The sequence below is a fragment of the Cyprinus carpio genome, chromosome A22 (genome assembly GCF_018340385.1).
Source record: "Cyprinus carpio isolate SPL01 chromosome A22, ASM1834038v1, whole genome shotgun sequence".
NCBI classification, from domain to species: domain Eukaryota; kingdom Metazoa; phylum Chordata; class Actinopteri; order Cypriniformes; family Cyprinidae; genus Cyprinus; species Cyprinus carpio.
The window spans coordinates 5,881,094-5,896,810 of NC_056593.1; the positions used below are offsets into that span (position 1 = coordinate 5,881,094).

At 37.2% G+C, this 15,717-nt stretch overlaps 2 protein-coding genes and 1 long non-coding RNA gene across 3 annotated transcripts in view; all 3 read right to left on the reverse strand.

The window, feature by feature from the left end:
• Positions 1-296: 296 nt before the first annotated feature.
• LOC109070452 (mid1-interacting protein 1-B-like) lies at positions 297-2,080 on the reverse strand. The gene is made up of 2 exons (XM_019087028.2): positions 1,920-2,080; positions 297-1,562 (listed from the first exon to the last, which is right to left on the reverse strand). The coding sequence occupies exon 2, from the start codon at positions 1,327-1,329 to the stop codon at positions 889-891; it is 441 nt and encodes a 146-aa protein (XP_018942573.1). The 5' UTR covers positions 1,330-1,562; positions 1,920-2,080; the 3' UTR covers positions 297-888.
• A 3,249-nt stretch (positions 2,081-5,329) lies between these two features.
• The window catches only part of LOC109070448 (tetraspanin-7-like), a 28,622-nt gene continuing 18,234 nt past the window's right edge, over positions 5,330-15,717 (reverse strand). The window contains exons 2-7 of the mRNA XM_042712296.1: positions 13,465-13,600; positions 12,957-13,093; positions 9,936-10,091; positions 9,771-9,854; positions 8,077-8,159; positions 5,330-6,278 (exon numbers count right to left, since the gene is read on the reverse strand). Of these exons, the coding sequence (XP_042568230.1) occupies positions 8,091-8,159; positions 9,771-9,854; positions 9,936-10,091; positions 12,957-13,093; positions 13,465-13,600 (582 nt within the window). The 3' untranslated portion in view covers positions 5,330-6,278; positions 8,077-8,090. The remainder of the gene's footprint in view (positions 6,279-8,076; positions 8,160-9,770; positions 9,855-9,935; positions 10,092-12,956; positions 13,094-13,464; positions 13,601-15,717) is intronic.
• LOC122135000 lies at positions 11,168-12,712 on the reverse strand. Its single transcript, XR_006153264.1, has 3 exons — positions 12,257-12,712; positions 11,893-11,981; positions 11,168-11,356 (listed from the first exon to the last, which is right to left on the reverse strand). It is a non-coding gene; the product is annotated as an uncharacterized LOC122135000 (long non-coding RNA).

Sequence of the window (15,717 nt, forward strand, 5' to 3'; positions counted from 1 at the left end):
AGATTAGAGACGTCCGTCTAAGTGCAGCGGTCAGCGCGCGAATTGGAAAAATGCACTGCAGGTGCCTGGCTCTTTCAGATGTTGCCAGGTCTTAACATAATATGCCTGATCCCTCTGCGGACCTCAGCAGCAGCTGTGCACACCAACACAGGCCAATGTTTGCCGAGCACGATAAGGCAAGTACACTAGGCGTATACTGTAAAGTGATATCTTGCAAGGACCTCCCAGAAAAAAAACAATTCATTGTTAATCAAGAGTTGAACACTAGCAGTGAGTAAAGAGTCACGTCAGTGGGGTTGCATTTACAAAATGTTTATTTTCCGAACCATCTTTGCGATAGAAAAAATACATGACAACTTTTCTTTGAGACAATGACCAACAGTAATGTGACGTAATTTTCAGGAATCTGTCAACATCCATAAGAACCTTCATGCGATCCCCTCATCGATTGTGACGTCATAAAGTACCAGCGGCGTTTTAGTGTAGAAATGTGCGTTTTATACATAATTAGTGTTTTTAATTCTCAGCCCAGCCTGTTATAATCTAGATGAACACACCGCCAAAACTACCATTTCAGCCAATGAAATGCCTTTCGCATATCTTTTTTTATTTTTATGTTGGCTTGTTTGCTTAAATAAATTGCGTTAAATTTCAAAAGCCTGTTTCCAAGCCAGAATCCAGGTTGTGCAAACAATATCAAGGGATATTAGCAGGGGAATTAAGGGTGCTTGTAAACCGGCCGTCAAGTAGAAGTCATTTTTTTCCAATCCGGGGAATTAAAGATGCTCAGAAGCCACCAGGGGCCCATTTGGCTTCAACCCCTGCTGCACCCTCTTGTGAACGTTTTTTTGCGGTCCACCAGCAATAGATGTAGCAAACTTGTTCTTTTCAATTCCCACAGCCACCGATACCAATTTCTTGCTTGTACCTGTTTGTTAAAGTGTTCGCTTTCCGGGTGAGCTTCGAGAGCACCGTGTGCAGTCCGTTTAGATGAAAATGAAACAGCTTCTCCAAATCCTCATCGTTCGGCTCGATGCGAGACATCTCCAGCGCCGTCGTCACACCATGCTTTTCCTTGCGCCTCTCATCGGCTTGAAGCACACCCCATTCGATATCGGTCCTAATTGATTTGAGGAGCACATAAGAGCCATACATGTCTCCATCCTGGAAGGAGTTCACCTCTTTCTCCCCCTCCTGTCTCAATGGGACATCCCTCAGCAAACTTGGCACCATGATCGTCTGGTCCATGTTGTTCACGGCACCAATAAACCGGTTCATGGAATTGAAGAGAGAGTTTTTTTGGTTGTAGGAATCACAGATTTGCATCATCTTCACCGTCCTATGGACCTGGAGGGTTTTGTTCAGATGTAGAACGAGGAGAAGCTACAGACGTAGTTATTCTTGGGCTGGATGGTCCGGATAGATATAACGGAGGGTTTATCAACTATTATTCGTGTCCAGATTCCTTGTGCGTTTCTGAAAGCGCAGGTGGATTTAAAGCAAGGGCGTGGCTTTCACACGTCAATCAAACATGTGACCAGGTTGTAAACTGATAATGTGACCTGAAATAACACATATCCATGAAAGATTAATGGTTATGCACATAATATTATATAATCAAAATAAATATCAGTGTGGAATTTATAAAATGAGGTACAGAAGGCAATAAGTATAAAGGATAAGCTTAGTATTTTTTAAAAAAAAATATGTACAAGCATGCTTTAGAATTAAATATACAAATTATTAAGTATTTATAGTAAAACTAAATCAGATTTAATTTAAATTATATTAAAAACTGTATTGTAAACGCGCATTGTATGCTTCCTACCACTCCTTGATTTCATAAAGGAAAAGCCGGCCGGCAAACTAAGCGTCAATCTATCGAGTCTGACACATATCACAGGCTTCTAAATACCCACCTTTGATGATATTCGTCTTCCCTTAAATCCGAAAACGTAAAGTGCAAGGAAACCGGTGATAAAGTCGCTGAAAGATAACAGACTCGTCTAGCAACCGACCGAGGGTGAGGCCGCGTGTAGCTCTAAGGCGCTTATGAATATTCATGAAATGAAGCATCAGCCCACAACCGCTCAGCCGCTCTAGTCCAATCAGAAGCCAGTCGCCAGGAGGACGGCGCCTCTCGACAGCCAATCAGAGGGCAAGAAAGGGAATCCGGCAACGTGCCAAGGCTGCAGCTCACGGTCAAAGACATGACAGTGAACTAGAAGAACAGAGCACGAGGGAACTACTGGACTGATGATAGTACCTTACAGTACCAGAACGGTTTCTGCATTCGATTTTATTTTCACTTTCCATTCTTAGATGTCGTATACCAAACTTAATATTTAAAAAACACTCTGTTTTTGTATCAGTAAATGGTGCTTTCTGATCTAAACACTTTTCGAGGTAAATGAAGAAAGTAAGTACTGAAGTACTATTCGGTGTGTCAAACACTGAAAAATTTCTCTTCGCACTATCAGAAAGGTATTTTATGAAAGCTGAAATGTTATTTTGTCAAAAAGAGACAAAAATACATAACACACCCTGCTGAAAAAACCAGCATATGCTGGTTAGGTATGTTTTGACGCTGGGATGCTGGTCCTTTGCCGGTTTTAAGCTGGTCCTTTGCCGGTTTAAGATGGTCCTTTGCCGGTTTTAAAGGTATGTTTTGACGCTGGTATGCTGGTCCTTTGCTGGTTTATGCTGGTCCTTTGCTGGTTTATGCTGGTCCTTTGCTGGTTTATGCTGGTCCTTTGCCATAAACCAGCAAAAACCAGCAAAGGACCAGCATAAAACAGTATCCCAGCGTCAAAACATACCTAACTAGCATATGCTTTTTTAACAGGGTAGTCTATAATTTACATATAGTTATACTTTCATTTAAAAAAAACGTTCAAAGGTTATTTCTAAAGAGACTGTATGCCAAGCCTGCACAGATCCGTGGAATTATGCAAATTATACAAACTTGCAAATATGCAAGATATATAGCCTATGACACCAGGCGAAAGAGTGAATGTCAGAAATCAAATACAGATAGCCTACAACCTCACCAAAATTTGTTTTTGTTCACCCATGTCACTTTTTTTAGTCATTGCTTTGAATAACAGCCTATCAAGGAAATGAATTTTATCGTAAAGAAAGACAGCACAAGAACACTTTATGCAAAGCATGTCACAAAATAAGGTTTGTTTGGGTTTTAAATGATAAAATGAGGACAAAATTTTTCGGACACTTCACTATCTAAAGTTAGTGGAACATGTTCATGTAGACCCCACTTGTTTTGATGTTTCAGATCATTTTTAAGACATTAGATAGGTCATTAGGCATACATTTTGGGGGGGCATTATATAGATGTGCTTTATGATCTTCTCATTTTCAGATGGCACGATATCTGCATTAAAATCCATGTCTGCATGATTATTTGCATGGGCTTTCCCCATGAACGGAGACCTCCTTTCGATGCAGCCGTGTCCCCGTTACGTTTTTTAACAACATCGTGGTGCCATCTAGCGGTCAGAAAGGGAACACCGTCCTGCCTTCAAGACATGATTTAACAAGTGAGGCAATTTTCACACATTAAGTTGACCATGTGTCCTCTTTTCCCCCATACATGTCCTGGTCGGGATTTCTAAAATGCCCCAAATGCCTGGGTTTTGGCTTTGTTTTTCTATTGTTTTACAGAGAAAGGTCAAAGCAATGCAAATATTAATTTATAATCATCTATGAGGACATAGGACAGTAGAGAGCACTTCAATAGGAAAACAAAGCCAAAGAACGTGTCTGGGTAAAAGAGGATGTTTGCACCTAATCATGATCCCAATACATCCAGTTCAAACCCAAACACACCCCAGATAGCACATGTAGGTCTGCAAGATGTCTGTTAAAGATCGCTTCATCTGGAAAGCATCTTCTGTGTACAAACATCTGACAGACGTCTCTAAGATGTCACTTTTACATTCATTCTGAATAATAAACATCTTAAAGACATTTTCTAAACGTCTATTTGACATCTGATAGGAAACGTCCTATAGACGTATTGCAGATGAACAAACACTTAAAAATACGTCTTTCAAATAGACGTCTCCATGCTTTAGCTACTTGTGCTATGAGGGACAAACTTCAAATAAAGACAAACCAGAAGCTGATAACGACGAAGAACCATTTTATTCATAGAGACTACGGTTGTTTACAATATCAACGTACATTTTGTTGGCATGCTAGCTGGTGATGCATTTTAAAAAGTTTTCTTTCTATTATACAAAGTATATTATTACTCCGCTCGTCTATCTGGAGATGTGTAGTTCATCACGTGTGTTCAGACTATGAATTCTGGACTCTAATACTTAATGACCCATCAACACAAGGGGCAGCTGCAGAAATGATGGTTTAATATATTAATATAACAGCTATATGTGTCTTAAATGAAAATTAATGATCAATGAGAAAACCATACAAAACAACAACGCATAATTAAATTTAAAAAAGAGAAATGCACATTGACGCGTAAATACGGAATTCAGTTGACAGTGGATTCATAATAAAAAGTAAAGAAAGCCAAAGACTGCAGTGATTTCTACCACACATGCAAATAAATACACAATAAATAAACAGCAGAGGTGTCTAAAGCTTGGTTCATTTTTGCAAAAACTGTGAACCAATAAAGCGTTTTATTATGCAAAGAACTGATGATTCTAGAATTCCTCTGCCCTCCAGAAAACCTGCGATTATTCCAATTCATATAGAGTTGTAAATCTAATTCTTCCAGCATTTTAATATCCAACTGTTTTTAAGAGCTGTTCTCCTGCTAGCATAATCAAATCATATATAGAACAATTTTACAAAGTGTTTTGACAAATGGTAACCTTTCGAAAAAGTTTTTTTTTTAGGTCTAACACTAAATATATTTTTTCAAACAATAATGCATTCTTAGAAATATTTTTAATCATACCAAAATTATCTTTATCCTTCATTTATCTCATGCATATATTCATCTGCTTGAAGAGCTGTAAATCACACTGTGATCGCTCAGTGTCATTACATTCCTACAGTAAAAAGCCACAAAATAATAGAAAATACAGTGTCACAAGGTAGATATGGTGATATTAACTCATAAAATGCGTAATTACCCATTAAATCGCCCATTAAACAGTGTTCAGTTAGTACTTACAACAAAGTAAAAGCCACTATTTTTAAATGCTTTTTTTATGATTTTGTTAAGAATTCTGTATGTGTGTTATTTATGTGGATGTATGTGTGTGGAAGTTGATTGCTTGCTTTTGGCTTTCACGACAATGCAAATTGAAAGTTTTGACTCACTACATGTATTATGTCGAATCATTTTCAACCCAGAGCTGAGATGTGGAGCAAAAAATGAAATCCAAATGATATAAGAAAAAAAAAAAAAAAAAAGCCATTTCTGAGAGAAACCCCTTTGCCAAAGATTTTACAACAGCAACAACAACAACAAAAACATCTTGTCATCTGCATATTTCTTTTCTTTTTTAATAGTTTTCCTCTTGAAAAAGCAATTTTTAGGGGTTAAGTAACACCGTGTCCTAACCAGATGTGCGAACACTGAGTGAAAATACTGCGCAGAGCCATGAAATAGCCAATCAGAACGTTTGAGGTGTAATATACATCTATTTGGACCGATGAGAATTCACTGTGGGCGAAGCTATACCAACTGCAATGTGACAAATAGAAACCAAGCCGACAAAATGGTGGATAGATAAGAAAACACAGCTTTTAAATAGTTTTTCTTCTCAAAAAAGGGATAAATATCTAACAGATCACACTTAAGTTGCATTTATGTCCCAAGTATTAGGTAATTTCTCTGTCTTAAAACAGAAAAAGCCTAAAAACCAAAGCTAACTTGAACATATTTGATATGCAGCTAGAGAGAGATTGTGATATCGATTGGCTTTTGTGTGACTGGTTAGGATGCAGTGTTACAGAAACGCTGTTGACTTTAGTTTTTAGTGTGTGTAAGATGGTTTTCGCATGCAAGGTTTTTGTACAGAGTAAAGTACGCGTGCGCAGGAGTGCGTCTTAAAACCATTTCCTTTTCCTCGCTAACGCTGACGTTTTGAAAGGAGAGGCTTTGGTCATGGCACAACTGCATGATTAAGGAATGATGGAAAGGAGAAAAAAGAAGGCAGGAAAGACAGAATGAAAGATAAAAGGAGAGAGAGAATAAAAAAAAAGAGATGAGAAAGAATGGAGTGTGCTAGCAGTTTTGGGTTGCTTTCCCTTTCCACGGTGTCGTACGTCTTCTGTGCCTGTAGAAACGGGAAACAGAGGTTTAAACATGTTCAAGACTACAAGAATCTTCCTGCAGCTTCCCACAACAACAATTAATAGTGACCACAACACATCGTTGCACTGTTCACTGAGAAGTTTCCCAGAATGCATTAGTGAAAAAATTCCAAAATACAGTTGCATTGTAAGTTTATGATAATTTCAACACTGTGGGGGAAAATACATATATATATATATATATATATATATATATACACAGTACAGGTCAAAAGTTTGGAAACATTACTATTTTAATGTTTTTGAAAGAAGTTTCTTCTGCTCATCAAGCCTGCCATTTATTTGATCAAAAATACAGAAAAAAATTTAATATTGTGATATATTATTACAATTTAAAATAATTGTTTTTAAATGCAATATACTTTAAATGATCATTTATTTCTGTGATGCAAAGCTGAATTTTTAGGATCATTATCACATGATCCTTTAGAAATCATTCTAATATGATGATTCATTATCAAAGTTGGAAACAGTTCTGCTGCTTAATATTTTTTCAGAACATGTGATACTTTTTTAGGATACTTTGATGAATAAAAAGTAAAAAAAAAAAAAAACAATATACAACAATATATAAGAATATACACTACTGGTCAGTAATTTGGGGTCAGTAATTTTTTTTCTTTCTTTTTTTTAAATAAAATCAATACTTTTATTCAGCAAGGATGTGTTAAATTGATAAAAAGTGATAGTAAAAAAAAAAAATATATTATTAGAATATATATTATTAGATTTTTTTTTTTTTATTTTGAATAAATGCAGTTCTTTTTAACCTTTTATTCATCAAATATATTAGACAGCAGAACTGTTTCCAACACTCATAATAAATCAGAATATTAGAATGATTTCTAAATGATCATGTGATAGACTGGATGTTACATGTGACACTGAAGGCTGGAGTAATGATGCTGAAAATTCAGCCTTTGCATCACAGGAATAAATTATTTTTTTTAAAGTATATTCAAATAGAAAACTATTATTTTAAGTTGTAATAATATTTCACAATATTACTTTTTTTTTTTCTGTGTTTTTGATCAAATAAATGCAGGCTTGATGAGCAGAAGAAACTTCAATCAAAAACATTTAAAAATAGTAATGTTTCCAAACTTTTTGACCTGTACTGTATGTATGTATATGTGTGTGTGTGTGTATATGTGTGTGTGTGTATATGTGTGTGTGTGTGGTGTGTGTGTGTGTGTGTGTGTGTGTGTGTGTGTGTGTGTGTGTGTGTGTGTGTGTGTGTGTGTTTTCCGAACCTATTGCAGTCAAGTTTGTGATAACTTCACAAACACCTTATGAAATTTGACCAAAAATACAGAAAAAAACTGTAATCTTGCAAAATGTTATTACAATATAAAATAATGGTTTCTATTTTAATATCCTTTAAAAAAAAAAAAAAATATTTCTGTGATGCAAAGCTGAATTTCCAATGTTGGTAACAGTTGGAAACTGCAATACTTTTTTCAGGATTCTTTAATGAATAAAAAGTTGCAGCCTTAATGAGCATAAGAACCTCCTGTAGAAAACATTAAAAATCATTCGGATCCCAAACTTTTGGAACCCCCCCAAAAAATATATATTTATTTAATCTATATATATTTGCCTGTTCATAATGGGAACAGCAAATAAATTCTACTGAGAGTCGATTCTGCTGTGAGCTATTTGTGTATCACGAGTTGCACTCCATTTCAAATGAGACAGTATGCTACGGCTAAAGCCAGTCATTAGCTAAGGTTTATAATGGACTGTGAGTGTGTGTCTCACCTGTGCACACGCCGCTACACCATCTCGTACTGATTGGCAGTGATGAATCGTGACAGACAGCAGGCCAACAGCATCCCGATCAGCTGAAAAACACACACGCAATTGGCCGTTACCATGGTAAACCTGTTTTCCGGGGCTTTTTTGCTCCCTCTTCCAATGTAATTGCTAATTAAATTAAATTGCTATAGTCGTTACTGCCGGCAGCTCTCCCGGGTTTACAGTTCGCTCTCTCTGCGCGAACCAAATTCTAGTTATAATCATAATGAATGTTTACTGATTCCCATTTAACCGAGCCAAAAGAATTCCACATGTGCGGCGGAAGATTAGATGTATTAGCAGGGCCGCGTCTCTAAGAGATGTCATTGATTCAGTCCGCCCGTGTGCTTACAGATAACATTTACAGTTCAATTAGCATCGCGTGTGCACGGCGGAGGGGTCGAGGTGTTCCTGCGCGGCCCTTTGGACCCATTAGTACGGATGGAGAGTTATCTGCATAATGGTCCTGAGCCGGAAGCGTGAGTGACAGAGGTCCTGATTGCTTTTGAAGCAGCACGTTCAATAGCAAACCCCAGCTGCGCCACATGCTCAGCTCCCGCTCGTGTGTCTATGTGTGTTTACTAGATGAGGGCTGGGAAAACACAGACAGCCCGGGGTCGGCGTTCACCGCGGGGTTGTCATGGCAGCGCGGCTCTCGCTCGAGCTTTTAGACGCGAGCGCATGCAGCATTACCCAGTGACTCATTTCGACGGCGGGCACTGCTCCACCTGTGTGAGACAACAACAGCCAGCTGTTCAGCTCGCTTCAGCGGTAAACGGAAAACTGATTGGAGTAAATATTAGCTCGCAAATGATCACCTCAGACGTGATTATGATGTCTCAAGGAGAGGAAAAACATTCCTGCTTAAGATTAGATGAAATTAACTGTGTGTGATGTCTTCGGCTAATAAAATCAACCAATTGCATGCGATTGGGGCGGGATTTTCTGTTTGTTTGACCAATCAAGAGGTCATTTCCTTATACATAACAGTAATCATTTACATATATCTTAAAATATTGATATTAACAAAAGATAAAAACTAAATGTTTTAAAAATGTAAAAAAAAAAAAAAAAAAAAAAAGAAATGTTTGAAATACAAGTCTAGAATTTATTTTTTTAATTGTTTAAAATAAAAGTGTACAATAACATAAGTGCATAATATAAAATGTACAATGTTAATTTTTTTAAATGAATATTTACTAGAATTTAAATATTAATGTTTACATTCGTTTATTACTATTAAATATTTGTTTTAATAAAAAGATAAATTAATTTAAAATAAAACTTACAAATATATATTAAAATGTTCCAAATAATATTGGAACATTTAATAATAATAAAAAATAATAATAAAATAATAATATTTTTATTTTATTTTAATGTAAACAAAATATATATTAAAATGTTCCAAATAATATTGGAACATTTAATAATAATAACATAATGAATATTAACAAAAAAATGGATTTCAAAATGTGTAAAAAAAAAGTTGTTTTTTTTTTTAAATTGAGTAAAAAAAGTCTGCATCACTACCTGCGAGAAGGCAATTCCAAAATAAATGTGTAGAATATATTCAAAATGTTAAAAAAGGATATTTAAAATAAAATAACAGAATATTTAACAAATTGAGTAAAATATGGAATAAGTCTGCATCCTACCTGCGAGAAGGCAATTCCAAACGTTACTCCAGCAATAATGCCCATGTTAGTCTCAATAAAAGTCGTCACTAGCTCATAGCAGCCCTGAACACAAGAGATCGATTATAAATACATGAAAAACACAATCAGTGTGTGTTTGTGCGAGGGTGCATGTATGTGTGTTACCTGCTGATGGATTTTGGTGGGAGCTATGGTGGCGTTTCGCAGGTCTGAGGAGTTGCAGTCGGAGATGTTAGCGCAGCAGCTCGGAGGAATTCCATTCACAGGGTAATAAACACTGGAGAACCAGCTGGTGTAGTTCAGAACACCACAACAACGCAACTGAACACAGCGAGAGAGAGAATCATATAGATGATCTATCTATCTATCTGCTCACCAAACCCCTAAAAACTACCTGGAATACCTTAGCAACGCCCTAGTAACCACTGAGAACTGCCTAACAACTACCCAGTATATCTTAGCTACTCCCTAGCAACTACCCAGAACACATTATCAACACACTTGCAACTGCCCAACAATCACCCAGAATATCTTAGCAACACCCTGGCAACCACACAGAATGCTCTTGCAACTACCTAACAACCAGAAAATATCTTAGCAAAACCTAACCCTAACCACGCAGAATACCTTAGCAACCCCCTAGCAACCACACAGATTTCCCCTGCAACTACCTAACAACCAAAAAATCTCTTAACACCCTAACCACCCAGAATACCTTAGCAACCCCCTAGCAACCACACAAATTTCCCCTGCAACTACCTAACAACCAGAAAATATCTTAGCAAAACCTAACCCTAACCACGCAGAATACCTTAGCAACCCCCTAGCAACCACATAGATTTCCCCTGCAACTACCTAACAACCAAAAAAACCTCTTAACACCCTAACCACCCAGAATACATTAGCAACCCCCTAGCAACCACACAGATTTCCCCTGCAACTACCTAACAACCAGAAAATATCTTAGCAAAACCCTAACCAACCAGAATACCTTAGCAACCCCCTAGCAACCACACAGATTTCCCCTGCAACTACCTAACAACCAGAAAATATCTTAGCCAAACTTAACGCACCCAGAATACCTTAGCAACCCCCTAGCAACCACACAGATTTCCCCTGCAACTACCTAACAACCAAAAAAATATCTTAGCAAAACCCTAACCACCCAGAATACCTTAGCAACCCCCTAGCAACCACACAGATTTCCCATGCAAACTACCTAACAACCAAAAAATCTCTTAACACCCTAACCACCCAGAATACATTAGCAACCCCCTAGCAACCACACAGATTTCCCCTGCAACTACCTAACAAACCAAAAAACCTCTTAGCAAAACCCTAACTACCCAGAATACCTTAGCAACACCCCAGCAACCACAACAGAATGCTCTTGCAACTACCTAACAACCAGAAAAATCTCTTAGCAAAACCTAACCCTAACCACCCAGAATACCTTAGCAACCCCCTAGCAACCACACAGATTTCCCCTGCAACTACCTAACAACCAAAAAAATCTCTTAACACCCTAACCACCCAGAATACATTAGCAACCCCCTAGCAACCACACAAATTTCCCCTGCAACTACCTAACAACCAAAAAATATTTCCAAAACCTAACCCTAACCCACCAGAATACCTTAGCAACCCCCTACAACCACACAGAGCAATACCTAACAACCAGAAAAACCTCAACCCCTAACAACCCAGAATACATTAGCAACCCCCTAGCACCACACAGATTTCCCCTGCAACTACCTAACAACCAGAAAAACCTCTTAAAACCCTAACCACCCAGAATACATTAGCAACCCCCTAGCAACCACACAGATTTCCCCTGCAGCTACCTAACAACCAGAAAATATCTTAGCCAAAACCCTAACCACCCAGAATACATTAGCAACCCCCCTAGCAACCACACAGATTTCCCCTGCAACTACCTAACAACCAAAAAATTAATCTTAGCAAAACCCTAACCACCCAGAATACATTAGCAACCCCCTAGCAACCACACAGATTTCCCCTGCAACTACCTAACAACCAAAAAAATCTCTTAACACCCTAACCACCCAGAATACATTATTAACCCCCTAGCAACAACCACACAGATTTCCCCTGCAACTACCTAACAACCAAAAAAACCTCTTAACACCCTAACCACCCAGAATACATAAGCAACCCCCTAGCAACCACACAGATTTCCCCTGCAACTACCTAACAAACCAGAAAACCTCTTACAAAACCCTAACAACCCAGAATACATTAGCAACCCCCTAGCAACCACACAGATTTTTCCCCTGCAACTACCTAACAACCAAAAAAAACCTCTTAAACACCTAACCACCCAGAATACATTAGCAACCCCCTAGCAACCACACAGATTTCCCCTGCAGCTACCTAACAACCAAAAAAAATCTCTTAACACCCTAACCACCCAGAATACCTTAGCAACCCCCCTAGCAACCACACAGAATTTCCCCTGCAGCTACCTAACAACCAAAAAAAATCTCTTAACACCCTAACCACCCAGAATACATTAGCAACCCCCTAGCAACCACACAGATTTCCCCTGCAACTACCTAACAACCAGAAAAACCTCTTAACACCCTAACCACCCAGAATACATTAGCAACCCCCTAGCAACCCACACAGATTTCCCCTGCAACTACCTAACAACCAGAAAATATCTTAGCAAAACCTAACCCTAACCACCCAGAATACCTTAGCAACCCCCTAGCAACCACATAGATTTCCCCTGCAACTACCTAACAACCAAAAAAGAATACCTCTTAACACCCTAACCACCCAGAATACATTAGCACCCCCCTAGCAACCACACAGATTTCCCCTGCAACTACTAACAACCAGAAAATATCTTAGCAAAACCCTAACCACCCAGAATACCTTAGCAACCACCCCAAAACACATAAGCATGCCCTAACAGCCACCCCAAAAAAACACTCTTTCAACTGCCTAGCAACCCACCCATAATACCCCCTAGCAAATACTTGAAACACCCACAGCAACTTAGCTAACAACCAGGAAAAACGCTCTTAATGTGACATACAAGCTATAAACTTAAAGCCTTTAAAACTAAACTTTGAGTCAAGGTAGCCAAGTTTGTCTTCATAAAGATTTTCTAATATTTAATGCAAATCATTACTGATGTTAACAACCGTTTGAACATACACTTTTTTGGACGTTGTCCACGGCAATGCTCCTCTCATCCTGGGCATTGTAGTTCTCAACGGCCTCGTTGTACGTCCTCAGAAAGGTGCCTTTGATCTGACTGGGCATTGTAGTTCTCAACGGCCTCGTTGTACGTCCTCATTGATCTGAGAAAAAATTTATATGTTAGATGTCACCAGAACAAGCAATACTATTGTGGTGCATGTGGGAGATGTATGATATGTGTTATGGGTTATCATGGGTGGAGGTCCGGAGGTGTGTGTTGTGTGTCTCGTCTCATGTCGTAGAAGGAAGACAGAGGCCCGAGATGCCAGCGACCAGCTCTGCCAGGAACACCAGAGACAGGAACATGGCATACTAGAGACAGAAAGAGCGAGAGAGACATGATAGCTGTCTGTTTTGGGGTGTCATATGATGTAAAATGCTCTTATTGAAGCTAAACTCAATAGAGAGAGAAAGAACATGTGATACTTGAGAGGTGTCTTTTTTGGGGTGTCATATGATGGGCCAAACACAATGATTGTGGTCCCTGTCCCGATGAGCACGTAGGGAGCATTGGTGGAGTTTTCAGCGATCAGAGAGATGTACGGACCCAAAATGAACTTCCCCCATAATCCCACGGCCAGCAGGATCGTCCCCGTGATCTACAGAGAAAGACAAAAAACACAACTTTTAATGGTTAACCCCTCTAGTACGTACTTGTACACCTTTGCTACCATCTAGTGGACAATACTAATTTGAATAATTTACTAATTTCTTATTAGCAGTGTTGTTATAGTTAACTAAAATTAAAAATTGATTTCTTATTGTGGGTGTTGTTATTTTTAACTAAAAAGTCTGTATATGAAAATAAAATATAAATTTTAGATGAAAACCCTTAAACTTAAATGAAAATTACTAAAATAATAAAAATATAAATAGTTTAAAAACTACTAGAATTGACAAAAGCATAAAATTACTAAAACTTAAATTAAAACCTAAACTGCCAATATAGAAACAAAAGCTAATTCAAAACATTAATAAACTACTATAATAATATATACAATAGTTTGAAAATTTATAGACAAAAGCTAATTCAAAACATTAATAAACTACTATAATAATATATACAAATGAAAATAAAATCTTTTTAAATAGTGGCGATTTCAAACCAAAATATTGGATAATAATAATTACTATGTCCCTAAAAGCGATAATGAGACGTACAAGGTTTTGTTGGACGGTTTTGTATCCGAGAGATGTTACGGGACCCAATATGATGTCCTTACATATTTATGTGCCAGCAGGATTTTAGAGAAAGTCAAAACCATTCTGATTATTTATAACCCAAACTAGTAATTTCTATGATATTTGCTACCAATAAAACATACTTATTGGAAAGAATTTATCTAAACGCACAAATTAGCAGGTTTATAGTTAATTGGGATTAAAAATGTAATTAAAAAAAAAAAAAAAAAACAGAAATAAGTTAAAAAAAAAAAAAAAAATTTTCAGTTTAACCCTTAACTGAAAATTACAAAGTAATACAAATCAAATAGTTTAAAAACTATAGAATTGACAAAAGCATGCACTTACTACAAACTAAAATTTTTATAAACTGCCAATAAAACATTGTATAACAGATATGAGGGGGGTCCATAAAACGGGTGGTACATTAAATGTCTGATTTTAAAAGGGGTTTAAAATAAATGAATTTGCCTATGAGCTGTTTACATTTTCAGTCTCTTGTTTCATTTCTAGGATTATTTATCAAGTGTGATAGTCAAAAAGGCAACGAAGAAGACTTTTTTTTTGACAAGGTAATCAAGGTTAACTCCTGTTGTGATGTAGATTTTTGAGGGTGTACTTTATGTCATTACATATTGTTAATCTAATAGATTTTAGTAATTCCTACATACTTTTTAACAACTGAAAACATTGATATAAAAATACTATTTAGGAATCTTAGACCTTTTCCAACGATACATATTTTGTCATGATTAGATAAGGATTTAGTGAAGTAAACGTAGGTGTCCCGTATACGGGATGGGGTGACAGTTAACAGGTTAAATAAACAAGCTTTTTTTTTTTATAACAGAATGAGAAGCAAATCTTGAATATAAACACATATAAATTCCAAATTACAGATAATACTAATACTAACACTACTACTACTAATAATGATAATAGTATCTATTCCAGATTTTATTTACTTACTCAAAGCAAAGACCTCAGTAAATGTATTTAATGTTTTTTCCTTTATTTTATAACAGGCAGTTTTTAGTTTATTCACACAAATATGCACCACAAACAAATGTTCAAATGTGGGTTTAGTGTGTTGACCAGAAGAGGGTGCCGGTGTATTTATTCATCACTAGAAGGTTCTATGAAACGCTGGACTCACTGAGGAGTGGTGGGGTGTCACGTAATAGAGGATCTAATGTTACATGACCACCCTAACAGAGACACAGAACGTTTATCTCTTCTTATGAAATAAAAAAGTAGTATGAATCTAAACACGTTTCATCTCGCACAAAAATAACACAACATAAAAAATGCATAACATAATGACCTGAGCCCAGATAAACACGTCCAGGACACTTCTGCATGTAATCATCAGCAAAATCATGTCTGAATGACTAACATCCACGCTTTCGAGATGAGCAATAGCAAGCGCACATGATGCTTCCCACAGAAACGGCCATGAACAAGTGAACCCACATCCCACTCAGTAGTGTGATCCCATCATTTTGCCACCTTTGAAGGAGTCATCGCTCTTACG

What these genes read in the sequence shown, in the direction of transcription:
- LOC109070452 (XM_019087028.2), bottom strand. Translation starts at nt 1,329, where the DNA reads ATGATGCAAATCTGTGATTCCTACAACCAAAAAAACTCTCTCTTCAAT.